The sequence below is a fragment of the Eriocheir sinensis genome, chromosome 48, assembly GCF_024679095.1.
Source record: "Eriocheir sinensis breed Jianghai 21 chromosome 48, ASM2467909v1, whole genome shotgun sequence".
NCBI lineage: Eukaryota > Metazoa > Arthropoda > Malacostraca > Decapoda > Varunidae > Eriocheir > Eriocheir sinensis.
In genome coordinates, this window is record NC_066556.1 from 3,509,305 (window position 1) to 3,524,640 (window position 15,336).

General features: G+C 44.2%; 1 protein-coding gene across 2 annotated transcripts; it reads right to left on the minus strand.

Moving 5' to 3' along the window:
• Positions 1-2,019: 2,019 nt before the first annotated feature.
• On the minus strand, positions 2,020-14,545 carry LOC126981467 (uncharacterized). 2 transcript variants are annotated; one of them, XR_007733950.1, is made up of 3 exons: positions 14,336-14,545; positions 11,977-13,054; positions 2,020-2,160 (listed from the first exon to the last, which is right to left on the minus strand). XR_007733950.1 is itself a non-coding variant. In XM_050832534.1 (2 exons), exons 1-2 carry the CDS (start codon positions 14,444-14,446, stop codon positions 12,389-12,391), a joined length of 777 nt encoding a protein of 258 aa, XP_050688491.1. In that variant the 5' UTR covers positions 14,447-14,545; the 3' UTR covers positions 11,648-12,388. The 2 variants fall into 2 exon arrangements, 1 of the variants encoding a protein (XP_050688491.1); XM_050832534.1 differs by lacking the exon at positions 2,020-2,160 and having other exon boundaries at positions 11,648-13,054.
• Positions 14,546-15,336: the final 791 nt, after the last annotated feature.

Consider the following 15,336-nt stretch of genomic DNA (forward strand, 5'->3'; position numbering starts at 1 on the left):
TGTGTGTGTGTGTGTGTGTGTGTGTGTGTGTGTGCATCGTAAATGATAAAGCATATTTTTTACTCTTAAACTATTGAGTGTTTGGGTAACAGTGATAGAATTACCGACAACAGAATGAATGGTGATGATTATAATACCAAATAATAATAATAATAATAATAATAATAATAATAATAATAATAATAATAATAATAATAATAATAATAATAATAGTAATAATAGTAATGCTGCCAGTGGGTCATCATAAATGCCCCCCGCCTGTCGTCATCATGGAGTGGCATTAACCTTTCAGTGAGTGGCCGCCCATCAGCCTGGCCCCGTTTGCCTAAGTGTAAAAAGGCGTAATGATAACGTGACGCCGACAAAAATTATGAAACTACATACAATGGAATCGTCACTTTTACTTGGGATTAAAGCACATCATCCTAATCTAGTCATCCCCCTCCATTATTAAGCTGAGGGAGAGATAGATAGATAGATAGATAGATAGGTAGATAGATAGATAAGAGACAGACAGACAGACAGAGAGATGGAGGGACAGAGAGATTTAAACAGAGACACGAACAGATAACAGATAACATTTGGTGTAGCTAGGACAAAGAAATGCCTGTATTAATAATTCTATTGAAGCAGGAGAGCATATAAAATTGAGTTTATGTGTTACGATGAGGCGGTGGCTTAGTGGTCAGCGCGCGGACCTATTGATCACCAGTCCCTGGGTTCGTCCCACACCAAGACGCTAACAGTTTTCAAACAACGCGGAGTTGCGGAAGATCACCCACATCCTGCGACTTAGGTCAAGAGGAGCACCGGAGAGCAACATGGGCTAAGCAAGTCATGTATCACGGCAACTACTATAAATTAACTTGTCCTGCGCCATTTCCGGGCTGGGGCCATCCACCCACCACGCCCCTCAAGAGAGCCTACCCTCGCTATAGGCAAAAAAAAACTAGATGTCAAGTGAATATTGAAAAAGAAAATAAGAGTTAAAGCACGAGAACATTGACATTGAGTGAAAAGAAAATCCGGGAGCCGTTGCAAAGGCATATCCCGGGACTACCTCTGATCTGATCTTGGCAGCCTATAAGGAGAAAAAGGGAAGAACTGTAATAAGTGAGATGGATTGTATCAGATGTGTCTTTGTCCGTGAAGGGTGGCAGCGTCCTCGTCCATGGGTATATGAACAGAAATAGCGTCTCTGGATTAATTTCAATATTTCGAATACATGTACGGTACGGAATTTTGCAGAACATTTGTGGCTTACGGAACTAATTAAAAAAAATGTGTTTCTTCAACGAATCTGAATATTTCACTTTGTGGTAAGTAAAAAATTGGATTAAGAGGACAGTGGAATGCCCCCGCAGCCCGCCTTCACCAGCTCATAAAATAATCATGAAAAAAAAAAAAAAAAAAAAACTACGAGAGACGCGAATGTCAGGAGGGCAGAAAATTAACGTTTTTACACAAGTTTGAAAGCGTAACATTAATGAACTATATCACTCTTGCTCTGCGGTGCGTCCCTTGCGGCGGCGGACGGACAGACGGATGGACTGACAGATTGATGCGGATCCGAGACCCAGATGAATGGATCTTGAGTTGGCAACGTTTTTTTAATAAGGGGAGACGAGGATCAAAGAGCTTACAGGTCCTCGCGTATCTGAATAAATGGTAAACGCTTGCAGGAGGTTATCTATATGCAAAGTCCTGCCGCGTCGGGTATAGAGAGGAGCCATCAGGGCGTACAGGACAGCTTTGTAGATGAAGATTCACCTTTATGGAGAGTAAATAAGGACGTACTGTTCAAGAAATCTCCTTTGTGTCTTTCTCATTCGATATACGAAATGTTTGTTTTTTCGGTGAGGTTGTTATGCGTCCGGTCCTGTGGGGATTGGAAAAGGGGTTCGACTTAATTAGTTTAATGTATCCGTGAAATGTGAATATGCGTGTACCATGATTATTGCAGTAATGGGGGCGTGACTGTCAACACACACACACACACACACACACACACACACACACACACACAGGTGGGCGCCCTCACGAAATTGCGCGTTGTCCGTCCGTCACACCTTGCGCATAACATTCTTCCCCGCGCAGGTAATATCCATCAGGTAGAAGCAATGCGAGGGTCAGGCAGGGAGGGAGAGGCTGCGAGGCGAGCTAAACGAGGGGAATAAGGGAAGATTAATTAGATTGGACATTGATTAGGGAGGGGAGATTCCAGACTACTAATCGTTATGAAGTTGGAACGTTTTTCATTTTTAAAAGTTGGGTATTCGTTTTATGTGATTAATGTTTTTTTATTTTCTATCCGTGTGGTTGGTTTTATACGTGTCGTTACTACTTTTATCATGTCTGACTAACTTTTTTTTATATATTAGTAACTTTTTTTATATGTTTTTCTCTTTTTTCGCTGTGCCTTCTGACATCATCACTCGGGCACCACTATGAATATCCTCGCTACTTTAATCAATAGGGTTACCAACACCACAACCACCACCACCACCACCACCACCAGCCTCAAAACCACCACCACCACCACCAGCCTCAAAACCACCATCACCATCACCACCACCTACACTAACACCACTTACTACTATCTTGCAACCACAAAACCAGCACTGCCACCACCACTACCTGCACCTCCACCATAAACGTCATCATAACCACCTTCACTACCACCACCACCAACAATAGCACCACCATCATCACTATCATGACCACTTCCACAACTCCACAACCTCTGCCACTAGCACTAACCCCTACACAAATCACCACCACCACTATCAGCTCCACAACTCCACCCCTCCGCCAGCAGTACAACCTCCTCCACACACACTCGGATAGGAGAAAAAATCGTCCCCCGGAAAAAAAAACTGCAAAAAAAGTAGTGAAAAGTTACTTGTCAAAGAAATATGGAAATGGAGAAATATGTTCCAGCCACACCTCGACGAGCGGACAGAGGCGTATGGACGGGGGGGGGGGCACACACACACACACACACACACACACATACACATACACACACACACACACACATCTGAGCGGCATTTGGCAGTACGATGTTTAATTCGCGTGCATTGAAAGTTCTTTTTTGCCGTACGGTTTTTCATTAATTTCAATATTTGTGTGGCTAAAAAGAACGCATCGGGTAAACGGAATGATAAATCGAAACACAGACAGACAGATGGACACAGACAGACAGGCAGATAGGTAGACAGACGGACGGACGAGAAGGGAAGGGAGGGGAAAGGGAGGGTAATGGAGAACAGTCGATATTTCTCCCCCTGACGTTTCCACTCCCACCAAAAAACGTATAACTGTAAAACCACACACGAACACACACACACACACACACACACACACACACACACACACACACACACACACACACAGGCACACACACATTCATCACTATTCACATTGCTTCTTTCACGAGTAATTTGAGTCCAATAAAAATTGTACGGCATTTAATTTTCCGTTTTGTTGCTTGATCAACCCTCCGTTTATTGGGCGTAGTAACGTTAATTTGACTATTACGCGGACCCACCTGAGGGGAGGGGGGGAGAGAGAGAGGGGAGGGGAGAATGGAGAGAGAGAGAGGGAGACGGGGAGAGAGGGAGGGAGGCTTACCTGCAAAACTGTTCCGTCCATAGAATTGAAGAGGAAGTGCAAAATGTGTTGAAGGTTTTTTGTTTTACTTTTTTTTCTTTTAATAATGGTCGTGGTGGTGATGGTAGGGGTAGTTGTGGTGGTCGTGGTGGTGGAATGGGACATTGTGATGATGATAATGTTGGTTTTGTTTTTGTTTTTTGTATAAACTGTTGTTTCTGATGTTATTCGCTCGCCTTTGCGTATAAAGAAGTGCGATATTTCGGTCACCGTCTGTTTGCCTTTTTGTCTACCAAAGTCTCTAACCAAAATAAATTAAAAACGGATTCACAAAGTCACCAATACACATGAGATCGTCCTTAGGTGAATATCTCAAACTGAGTAACTCTTGGGAACACTGAATGGAGGCGAGTAAGGAAATAAAAGGGCTGATTGAATGACTTGGGTGACCGTACGGAAAAACCCTCCTGCGCATTGTGGCCAGACACGAGTGCCTCCAGGAGGAAGCCAAAGTGGTCTAGAGGTTTTGGAGGTCGTCCGTCCCAGGCCATCAAAGCTTTCAGTTCCTTGTTTCCCGTGGGGGTTGTTCGTCCCCTCCCCGACAAAATCCAATAAATTGTGACTGAATGAAATAGCGTATCGCAAAAAAATACGTATCGCCGCTGTATAACCCCGCGCGTCGAAACCTCCCGTAATCATTGTTTCATGCTCCGGATTTTCATTATGATTCGACTGTGTTTAAAAAATTCTACGCAATCTTGTTGTGGTACGTATATCTAATAAAGCTCTTATTTTTTATGATTTAATTTAAGTGACTTTCATCAGTCTCTCATTTATCAGCGTTATTAGGGTAGCATGTTTTCCTGAGCCTGTAACGTTGCCATGGTCGTTCCCTCGCTGGCCGCCCGTCCGGGGCTGGCTGCTCCTTGAGGTCGTCTGCAAGAAATTTTGCTTATCTGTAACCGACTTGTTAATCCTCCCACAGCTTCACCGTCGTCAGCGTTACTTTTTATTTTGCATTTTGAATAGATTATTAAATTTCATCGCATTTCAAATTAATTACATTGCTTTTTCTGCATTTTAACTACATTTCCAAATTATTTTTTACATTTTGGTTACATTTATAACCTTTTTTATTTCACTGCTTTTTTAACTTATTTAATTTAAAATTATCATTATTACTACTGGGATTATTATTATTATCATCATCATCATCATCATCATCATCACCGTGTTGCTGTTGTTGTGGCTGTTGTTGTTGTTGTTGTTATATTTAGTGCCTGCGTTATGGATACTATTGGCATTGGTGTTAATACAGGTGAATATGTGTATTGTTAATAAACACGCGAGCAAAATAATACAATGTAAAATACAGTACGAGAAAAACATTTATTACAGTCAGCTGGGAGCCCTGCGTTGTGTTTTAATCATGTTTAACAAGCGAACTGTAACTTTATAGACAGTTATTTTTTCGTTCACTCTGTCGGTGCTGATATATTGAACTCATTCCTAAAAATACAAGCTTCATGGTGCAATTAATTCAATGTGCTGCACCTTATTTCTGAAAACGTGTTCATATTTCCGTGCTTGAAAAAAAAAGAAACTATTATTGCGAAAGATATTGATCAAACACATCGTTCAGGAAATACGTTTGTAGTCTCGGTGCAAGAATAAAGAGGAACACGAGAGAGAGGAGGCAGAGCGAGGGAAGAGGGAACACGAAGAGGATGGAGAGAGAGGTGGACATGAGGTGCAAGGAAGGGGAAGAGAAGGAGAGAAGAACAAGGGCGGGAGTAGAGGAAGAAAGGGGGTCACAAGGAGGGAGGTGAAGGATAGCTATGAAAAAAGAGAGAAGGAGAAGGAAAAAGGGACAGCACAGAGAGACAGGTGAAGGACGAGTAAGAGGTAGGTGGAGGGAAGGTAAGAGGAAGGGAATAGATGGAAGGTGAGAGGAGAGGATAAAGGGGGTCACAAGGAGGGAAGGAATGAGGTAGGAAAGAGGGAGATAAGAAACAGGGCGGGGGAAGAGGAAGAAGGGGGATCACAAAGAGAGAGGTAGAGGGAAGATACGAGGAAGAGAGAAGAAAAAGAGAAGAGGAATATGCGCAGAGAGAAAGGTGAAGGAAGAGTAAGAGGGAAAGAGGAGAGAACGAGAAGGAAGAGGAAAAACTTAAAGAACGAGGTGAAGGGAAGATATGAGGGAGGGAGAAGATGGAGTGGGAAGAGGAGGAAAAACAGAGAGGGAGGAGAATGGAAAGCGTAAGAAAGGAATAAGGAGGAGAGAGAAGAAAGAACACACAGCGAAGGAAATAAAGAGAGGGAGAGAGACGAGGAGAAGCAAAGAAAGAGGAGGGAGGGAGGGAGAGCGACACGTGTAGATGAAGACAAGGTGGAGGGATGGAGGAGGGAGGGGAGAGAAGAGGTGGAGGAAGAATGGAGGAATGGAGGAAGGCAAGAAGAGAGAGGAGAAGGAAGAGGTGGAGGAAAAATGAGAGGGAGGAAAAGGAAGGGGTGTAGGAAGGCAGGAGGATGGAGGGAAAGGAAAAGAAAGAGAAAGGCATGAAGAGGGAGGGAAAGAAAGGGGGGAGGAAGACAGGAAGAAGGAGAGAAAGCAGGAAGAGGGAGGGGAAAAAGAGAATAGAAAGACAGAATGAGGGAGGGGAAGTAAGGGGTAGAGGAAGAGGGGAAGGAAGGGAGGAGGGAGAGGGGAAGAAAGGACTGGAGGAGGAAGGGGAGGGAGGGGAAGGAGGATTATAAAAGGGATTAATTTTGGGTGCACTGTAAGATATTTAAATTATAGATCCTGCATGAGAGAGAGAGAGAGAGAGAGAGAGAGAGAGAGAGTTACATAATACCAGATAATCATTCCACCATTAGCAAAATCACTCCGACACCTTGCCTCTAGGGAGCGAGTTGTCAGTCTTTCATTCTTTTGTCTTTTCCTTCTTATTTTCTTCCATTTTTTTCCTGTTATCCCTCATTTATTTATTTTCATCTTGTTCCTTTTATTCTTCATTTCCTTTATTTTTTTCTACCTTACTCGGTGCCTGCAGTTCTTCTTTTCCTTTTCCATCGCTTCTCCTTTTTTCCTCTACCTTTTTCCCCTCTCACTCCTTTATTAATTTCCATCTTGTTCTTGCATTCGGATCTTCATTTGTTCATCCATTCGTTCTTTATTTCCTTTCTTCCATTCAGTGTCGTTGCTCTTCGTCTTTCTTTGCTCTCCTTTTCTTCATTCTTTCCTCAATTCCTAGCTTTTATTCCTCCTTTCCTTTCTTCTTTTCTTCCTTGACCGGTTCCTTCATTTCTTCTTTTCCATTCCCGTTCGTCTTCCTCTCCATTCCTTCCTACATTCTTTTCTTAATTCCTTTCATCTTTTTCTCCTTTCTTCTTTTCTTCCTTGACCGGTTCCTTCATTTCTTCTTTTCCCTTCCCGTTCGTCTTTCTCTCCATTCCTTCCTACATTCTTTTCTTAATTCCTTTCATCTTGCTTCTCCTTTCTTCTTTTCTTCGCTAATTCGTTCCAGCAATTCTTCTTTTCCTTTCCCGTCCCTTCCTCCTATCTTCATTCCTTCTATAATTCCTTTCGTCCTTCTTCCTTTCCTCTCTTCTTTTCTTCTCAACTCGTGTCTCCAATTCTCCTCTTCCTTTCCCGTCCCTTCCTCCTTCCTTACTCACACAATCACTCAGAGACGCCGTTCCTTCGCACCCGTTCTTCAGCTCTCCGCCTCTCCCTTCCTTTATTCCCTCTCCTTCCCCTTGTTCTTCGTTCGTTAGAGTCTCGACACTGCGCCGCGTAAGAGGAAAGTGTAGCGCTCCTGACAAGTTCGATATATTGTCTTTTTCTACCATTTTCTTTCATCATATCTTTGCATTTTCACCTGTTTTTCTTTCCTTCAGTCTTCCATGCATAGTCATTTTGCATTTTTTTTTTACCGTTCTCTTACTCTCCATTCTTTCTTTCTTTCCTTCCTTCCTTCCTAATTTTCACTTCCTCTCACTGTATATTTGTTTTCCCTTCAGCTTATTCTCGTTTATTTTCCGCCCATCATCCACCCGCTCATAGCTCAAGCCCTTCCGTCCCTCCATCTTCTTCCTTTCGTTTTTCCCTCCCTTCCTTTCCTTCCTTCTTCCCCTCATCGTTTTCTGCGGCGTTCTCCTTTCCCCTTTCCTCTAAATTCCATTCCATCTTATTCGCACCACTGCAAATCGAGGACAGGCACACACACAAACACACGTACACGCACACACTCACACGCACACAGACATACGCAGGCGCTACTATTTTCCGATAGCGATAAAATGGAAACATACACGGCCGTCCTTCACATGTATTCTTGGTCTTGTTTGCCCTTCCCTGGTTCTTTCCTTCGCCTGTCTTCCTCTCTCGCCTCCTCTCGTCCTCCCGGCCTCATCTCCCCCCGCCTCTCGCAACACAATCTCTCCATCTCGACGCTGCACAATGACGCCAGTGTCTTCCCGCCCCGACCTTTTGCTTCCGTTCAAGGGAGAGGAAAAAGGGAAAATCAGAGCTCAGAATCGTCGCTGGGGAACAGTACCGATGCTGACGTGAAGGCAATATTCTTTTTTCCTGAGTAATGCGTCTTCTCTGTCCCTTTCTTTGTTTGTTTGTGTGTGTGTGTGGGGAGGAGGGGAGGGGTTGCCTGTGTATGTGTGTGTTTGGGGGAGGGTTGTATGTAGGGTTGTAAAATTCCCGGGTATTTTGAACTGGGAAACTTTCTATGGGAATTTTCGTGAATTTTCGGAAACTTTGAGAACTGAGAAAAATTTGTTTGCCTATGGCGCCTTTAGGCTTTTTTTTTGTGTGCATGATGTTATTGTTGCTTCTTAGACTTTAATTTTGGGGGGCTATTAGTGAACGTCCCTTAACCCGGTGGTGGCGCAGGCAGGATTGTTGAAGTGATGCCCACAAAAAGTTACCGTATGTCTAGACTCAGTAAACAATCATTTATTCTTTCTTACTAAATGAGATTTTCTATATAACTAATTGAAGCCTTTCTTTGTTAATTTATGCTGTAGGTGTCTGGATATCATGTGTTTGGAAGTTCCTTAAACTTAACCTAACCTATTGGAAATACAATTTTTGTTGCTTAAAACTTTTTTCTAATTAATTGTTATACTAACCAAAATTGGTTTGTTTATTAATACAAATGCACATATGTGAAAAATTTGAAAATTCCCGAAAATTCCCAAAATCCCGGCCTTGAAAATTCCCGGAAACTTTGCTTGGAAAGTTTCTATTTTTTTACGTAAATTTTCCCATCCTCTGCAACCGTAGATGTATGTGGGTGTAATACGGATGTGTGTTTGTGTGTACGTGTGCGTGTGTGTGTACTTGTTTAGGGGGTTGTATGTGGACGTATATGGATGTGTGTTTGTGTGAACGTGTGTGTGTGTGTGTGTGTGTGTGTTTTGGGGGTATTGTATGTGGGTGTATGTATATGGATGTGTTTGTTTGTGTGTGCGTGTGTGAAAAAGATTAATGACACTCGTTTTTTTTTTTTTGGGGGGGGGGAGGGGAGGGAGGGGGCATTGTTTCCTTTCATTATTTGTCCGCGTCAGTCGTTTAGTCGTTGTGTTAATGTGTTTGGTTGCCGAGTGAATGTTTGCCGAAAGTTCAGTTTTGTATGCTATGAATAAATTAATGTGTGTGTATTATCCGCCATTACGTGTGTGAATGACTAGTAGTAACCTGTTATCCTTTTTTGGCAAGTGTGATTTGTGTGTGCATAAAACAAAATGTAAATGTGTGTGGTGGTGGATGTTTATGAAAATGTAAATGTACTGATGCGATTATGACACGGAAACTATATACCATTACAATTTTTTTTCGCTATTTTTTACCGGTGGTCGGTCGGTCATAACTCGCAGTGTCGATGGCTGGTCTTTTGTGCTCCTTTGTGAACGCGACGAGAGGAAAATAACCCAATTTCCTGTGTTTGGGGCGGCATCAACAACAACGCAGAAAAAGAGAAAATAGAGGACAACAAGAAAACAGGAAAAAAAAAATATGTCATCAGAACAAAATGAACAGGAAAACAGGACAACATGGAAACAAAAAAATACATTAGAACAGGAAACAGGAAAACAGAAAAAAACAATGTCATCAGAGGAAAATAAACAGGACAACAGGGACAGCAGGGAAACAGAAAACAATAGAAAAACAGTAATACCATGTTAGCAGAGCAATATGAACAGGACAACAGAGAAACAGGGAAACAGAAAAAAAGAAAAACAGCAATACCACGTTAACAGAGCAAGATAAACAGGACAACAGGAGAAAAGGGAAACAGAAAAAAAGAAAAACAGCATTACCACGTTAACAGAGCAAGATAAACAGGAGAACAGGACAACAGGGAAACAGAAAAAAGGCAAAAAAAAAAAGAACATCAGTGATACCACGTTACCAGAGCAAGATAAACAGGACAACAGAAAAAGGTCGAAAATAAAACAGCAATATCGTGTTAGCAGATTAACTGAAACGGGACAACAGGAACACAGGACAACAGCAAACAAAGAACGGCAGCAATACCACGTTAAAAAGAGCAAGGTAAATTTCCGCGACAAACAATTACCCCGGCCATAAACACCCCCAAACATGCTGCCTGATTAATTTAGTGTTTCATGAAATCTCTAACTGTCTAGCGAGGTGACGTATCACGCTGTTCATCAAGCAAAGTGAAAAGAACACACACAACAAGTCAAAGGCAATTTTGTTCCACGAATTATATTGCTTATTAAGAAGAGGAATGGCCCTGGGCGTGGGTGGCGGTGGTGGTGGGGGGCGGGGGCGGTGACATAAGAGGGTGAGGGTGAGGGGGGGGCGTGGGTGTGACAAAGAGACAGAAGCACCTCACTAATCATAAAGACAGAAGGTGATTTTTCTCTCTCCCGTAGACGCATTGCCAACGAGGTCTGAATGGGTCGCTTTGTGCGCGTGTATCGCCCTTTGCCTCGGCTCATTAATCTTGTTTTCGTTTATTTATCTCTCAGTGTCTCGAGCTCCGTTTTGGTTTCTTTATTGGTGGATCGCTTAAAAGATTGTTGTTCCTCCGGGCGGGTGCCTCACCCCTTGTCCGGCTTCATTAATATTGTTCTCGTGTGTGTTTCCTTGCAGTAGTAGTTCGCTTTTCATATTAGTTTCCTTATATTTGATTATTTGCAGCTATTTTTGGCTTGCGTTTTTTTTTTTTGGGGGGGGGGGGGTGTTGCGGTCATTTTAGGTATGAAGTTATTTTTGGTTTGCAGAAGTTCCCTTTTCATTTTGGTTTCCTCATTGATAATTTTACTTCCAAAGGTCACCGCGGATATTCATGCTTTCACCCTTGCAAAATTAATCATAGTTCCCCTAACAACAGCATCCCTTTTTGCTTTGTGTTTTCATTGCTTACGTCGGCCTCAAATTGATTATGCCAACAACTGTCAAGAAAGTCATTACTATTTTCTTGTCATCAGTCATTTATTAATATTTGGTCAGATCCATTGCTTGTAGTGACAAAAAAATACATCCCTTTCACTGCACATTCTCAAGTTTATTTACTGGCCACTAAGTCACCTGAAAAAAAAACGGTCACTTATAAAATAATCACGTATAACAAGTAGCTTTTTTTATCCTTATCCTCTACATTTCGCAGTTGATGTCTTTGTTACCATGATTGGCCAGACTCAGCCGGGCTCGTGAACGGCTGAACACACACGCACACACAGTCTCTCTCTGCATTCCCAAGCACGCATTTCAACATATTCTGAGCCATAAAGTCTGGTCAGTATTTAGCACACACCTCCCTGCCTCCCTGCCCCTCTGCCTCCCTTTCAGCAGCCTCCCTCCCTCCCTCCCTCCCTTGTGTCCCGCGTCCAAATACAAACACCAAATTTATCTCCCGCATGGCCGGCGTTTCTGGCCCAAACACACACACTCTAATTTAAGCACACAGCGGCACATGAATTCAAAAGATAAATTATTTTCACAGGTAATAAACAGGGTGAGATTTCGGTGCAGGTAATTTGCTTGATTTGTGTGTGTGTGTGTATGTGTGTGTGTGTGTGTGTGTGTGTGTGTGTGTGTGTGTTCTATTTGTGTTATGTTTGTTTATTTGTGTGTGGGTGTGTGGGTGCGTGTGTATATGTGTGGAGGTGTGTGTGTGAGTTATGTCTGTGTGTTGTGTGCATGTGTGTGTTTGTGTGTGTGTATGAGAGAGAGAGAGAGAGAGAGAGAGAGAGAGAGAGAGAGATGAGCAAATACAATGACATTAACGTATTTCAAGTATTAATAGAATTGTTAATAAGCTCATTTGCCTCTCTAACTTTTGTAACATGAATTATCCTGGTTCAGGAATTTCTTACCACTTGAATATTTCACGAGGAAAGCGTCGGCGTGTTGGGCAGTATTTCCGTGACTGATTTAGCGCTCGTGCCGTGTTCTTTGCGTCGCATGTATTAATGCAAAACAGCAAAGCTCAAAAGAATCATTGTTCACTAATTACCGTCCTTCATGGTAGTTATTAAGGGAGCACAAGGCGGCCCATCACCCGCCTCACTTGTCCATCACAGTGTTAAGCGTCACGTCTCACGCGTCACGCCTCACGCGCGGGCGCTGCGAGGTGACGTGAAGGTCATGATGCACCGTGATCCTTCTAATGGCTGGTCCTGAATGCAAGTCGTTCATTTGTCTCGTGACCCAGTGAGGACCAGAGGCACCGAGCGACTCCTTCAGTTCCTCCAGTGTGCCAGACTCGTCGGCTCAGCACCCGTCCCCTCACGGGTCTTGAGGGTCGTCCATAGTCTTCCCGGTGCACAGCTCCTCCAGACGTGCCCGCTGCTCGCTGCTCACGGAGAGGAAGAATTCAAGGTCGTGAGGAAGGCGTCGGTCACTATGGTACGACCTTACAGTCTCTAGAAACTTGTGGTTACCACTGATGGCGTCCCTGACCCAGGGTCCGCCAGCCACGCCCGGCCTGTAGAGGGGCAGGTCAGGCATCCGGGGGTCCTGCCATGAACCCACGAGGAACCTGGTCGTGGCGCGCGTGTCGTCCTCGACAATCTCCAGCAGGTGCATACCGGTCTCGTAGAAATCCCTTAGGTAATCTATAGCTGACTGAAAGTCCACCTCAAGCGCCGCTTCCTCCTCACGTGAGTGCAGCAGGACGCTGAGCAGGACCCCCTCGAGGGGGTGTCCTGCCATCATGACCTTCAGGGACGTCAGTCGGAGTTTGTTCAGAGTGACAGGCTGCAGCGACCACCTTCCCTCAGGGCTCCTCGTGGCCCCCTGAGGCACTGCCACCACCACCTGCCGTGGAGATACATACTTCGCACCCCCGCCCCGCAGCCTGTATGGTGACCCTGGGCGCCAGCAGGTAACTCGCCGCCCGTCGCCGCCCTCCACACACAGCAGCGTGTCTCGGGCGTCGCTGCTTCCTTCATCCTGGGGACAAACATCTTTGGTCACTCTTGTCATTTTGCGCCGCGACTCAGTGGACGAAGTGGACAATGTCATTGAACTGCCCACGTGACGAAGCGGCCCGACCTCCGTCGCCCACGCCTCGTCCCCACGGCACGAGGCCGGTGACCCGCCCCGGGGCCGCGCCGCCCCACGAGCACGCGCAGGCCACTCCGGCATGTTTATGAATACCGAGTTTGTAGAAATTGATTAAATAAATCAGGTAAATATTCAATATGAATACGAAGACATTTGAATTATTTATGAACGCTTTCGCAGTTTCGCTCATGAATAAATTCCGATATTATCTGTGATAGTTTTATTGCTCTGGTCAGAATACTGCATTTCAATTTCTATTGTTTTTTCAATAACAATAATAGTTAGTATAAGCCACTTATATATCATGAAATGTATGCCATATCAATTCATTACTTATTTTTTTGTTCTAATGAGATTGTTGGAAAATACTATACTGGAAGTGTCATGGCGTCTTCCTGTAGTAAAATTTGTTGACTGTGTGTATGCAAAGCGTTCATTGGCAGATTATTTGTGTTGTACTGACGCATTTCAATTGGAAGATTTGAATCCATGGCGCGAGCCTCGCTGCGCCGTGCCGCCAGTCATAATCATGACGCAACAGTGACAGCATCAGCCCCGCCAAGGCCACCTCCGGGAGTAAGAACATTCACCTTTTTCTAGCGTAGGGTGACCACCCGTCCCTTAAAATACGGAATCGTTTCTTATTGGAGAATGAATTGATGCGTTCTGTTTTGAACAGATGCGTAACGCCATTTGTTCGTATTTGGCTGTCTGAATGGTCAAGCTGATAAATTTCAGTATTTTAAAACTTGAAATTTAAAATTTAAAATAAGCAGTCCGAAAAATTATGTATTTGTCATAAGTTGTCCTAAAATACATGTAAAGTACGTGATGTAACGTCCCTCCCCCACCTCCACCTGCCTCCACCACCAGCGGGCAGCGGCTGACAAGCAGGGCTGCCAGGCAGCAGGCTAGATAAATTTTAGAGTTGCCACACTTTCCTTAACATACAGATTCGTTCCGTATTGGAGTGAAATGTTGCGTTTCGTATATTTCTGAGCTCAAGGTGGAAGCCCTACCCTTGTTCCTCACACTCCTCTCTACTCCCTCCCTGCGATCCTATGTTGCTCGGCTTGGTATCTCGCTCCACATCTAATCTGAGCGAGAGAAAGCTCCAGTCGCAGAGAATAACTGTTACTTGACATTAAAGATTCTCTCGTGACTCACCTGCTTCCGTGGCTCCTGGGGCGTGTCCTTGGCGGGGGCAGGAGCCTTGACTTTCTTAAAACTGTCATTGTGCAGCTTGAGCTTCTTTGTGGGTTTAAGGAACTTCTCCATCCAGCGTAGCGAACACCGGGTGCCTACTGAGTGTCTGCCAGTGGTGCGCGGGTGTGGCTAGGATGCCAGACACCACCACTGATATCAATGGGTACTGCAGCATGTCGGGAGTCACGTGATGTTTCCTTATCTCTTGCATCATGTTCTGTTGACAACTCGCCGAAGCTTCCATATGAGGGAGGAGGGAGGGGGTCATGCCACTCGTGCCTCCTTGTCAGAACAACACACTCTCCCAACGCCTGACAGCCTATCAATTGCAAGGCTCCGTTAGAATCGAAAGTGTTGAGCGGAAACGGAAGGCAAGTGTGCTGCACGATCCCACAAGAATGCACAATTCAACCCCGCAATTCAACTTCCACGCGCGTGCTTCCGGGGTGGTTTTGGACAGTGGTTTCGGACGTCACGCCACTCCTCGCCGCGGCAAGTATAAAGGGTGACAGTTACAAAGGAAATAATTTGAGTTTACTTGTGTACACCTGGGACTAACACGATGGGAAAATAATATATATAAGAAATGATGAACAGCTTACGGAATAGTTCATGGAAATACTGCGATTATTAGTTGCTGAATATATCAAGAAAAAAAATAAAGTAGAAAAATATGTATTACTTCACTTGTCGTAGAGATGTGTGGCGCGATTCGTGCTCTCTTGGCCGGGGATTCGAGGTTCCGCAGCGCCGTGTGTTTTTAGGAGTCATGGCAACACGCAAGGGTAACGCTTCTTATCTAAGCTTTATCTCCTTTGAGGCTTAGTCATCTGTTAAAGAGTAAAGTAACTATTCTATTTCCTCCTGGCCTTTGGGTCAATTATATTCTCCTATTGCTTCCTCTTCTTGGTCAGTTACGTTGTTTTCATTTCTTATCTTATTTGGCACAGTTGCTTTGTTTC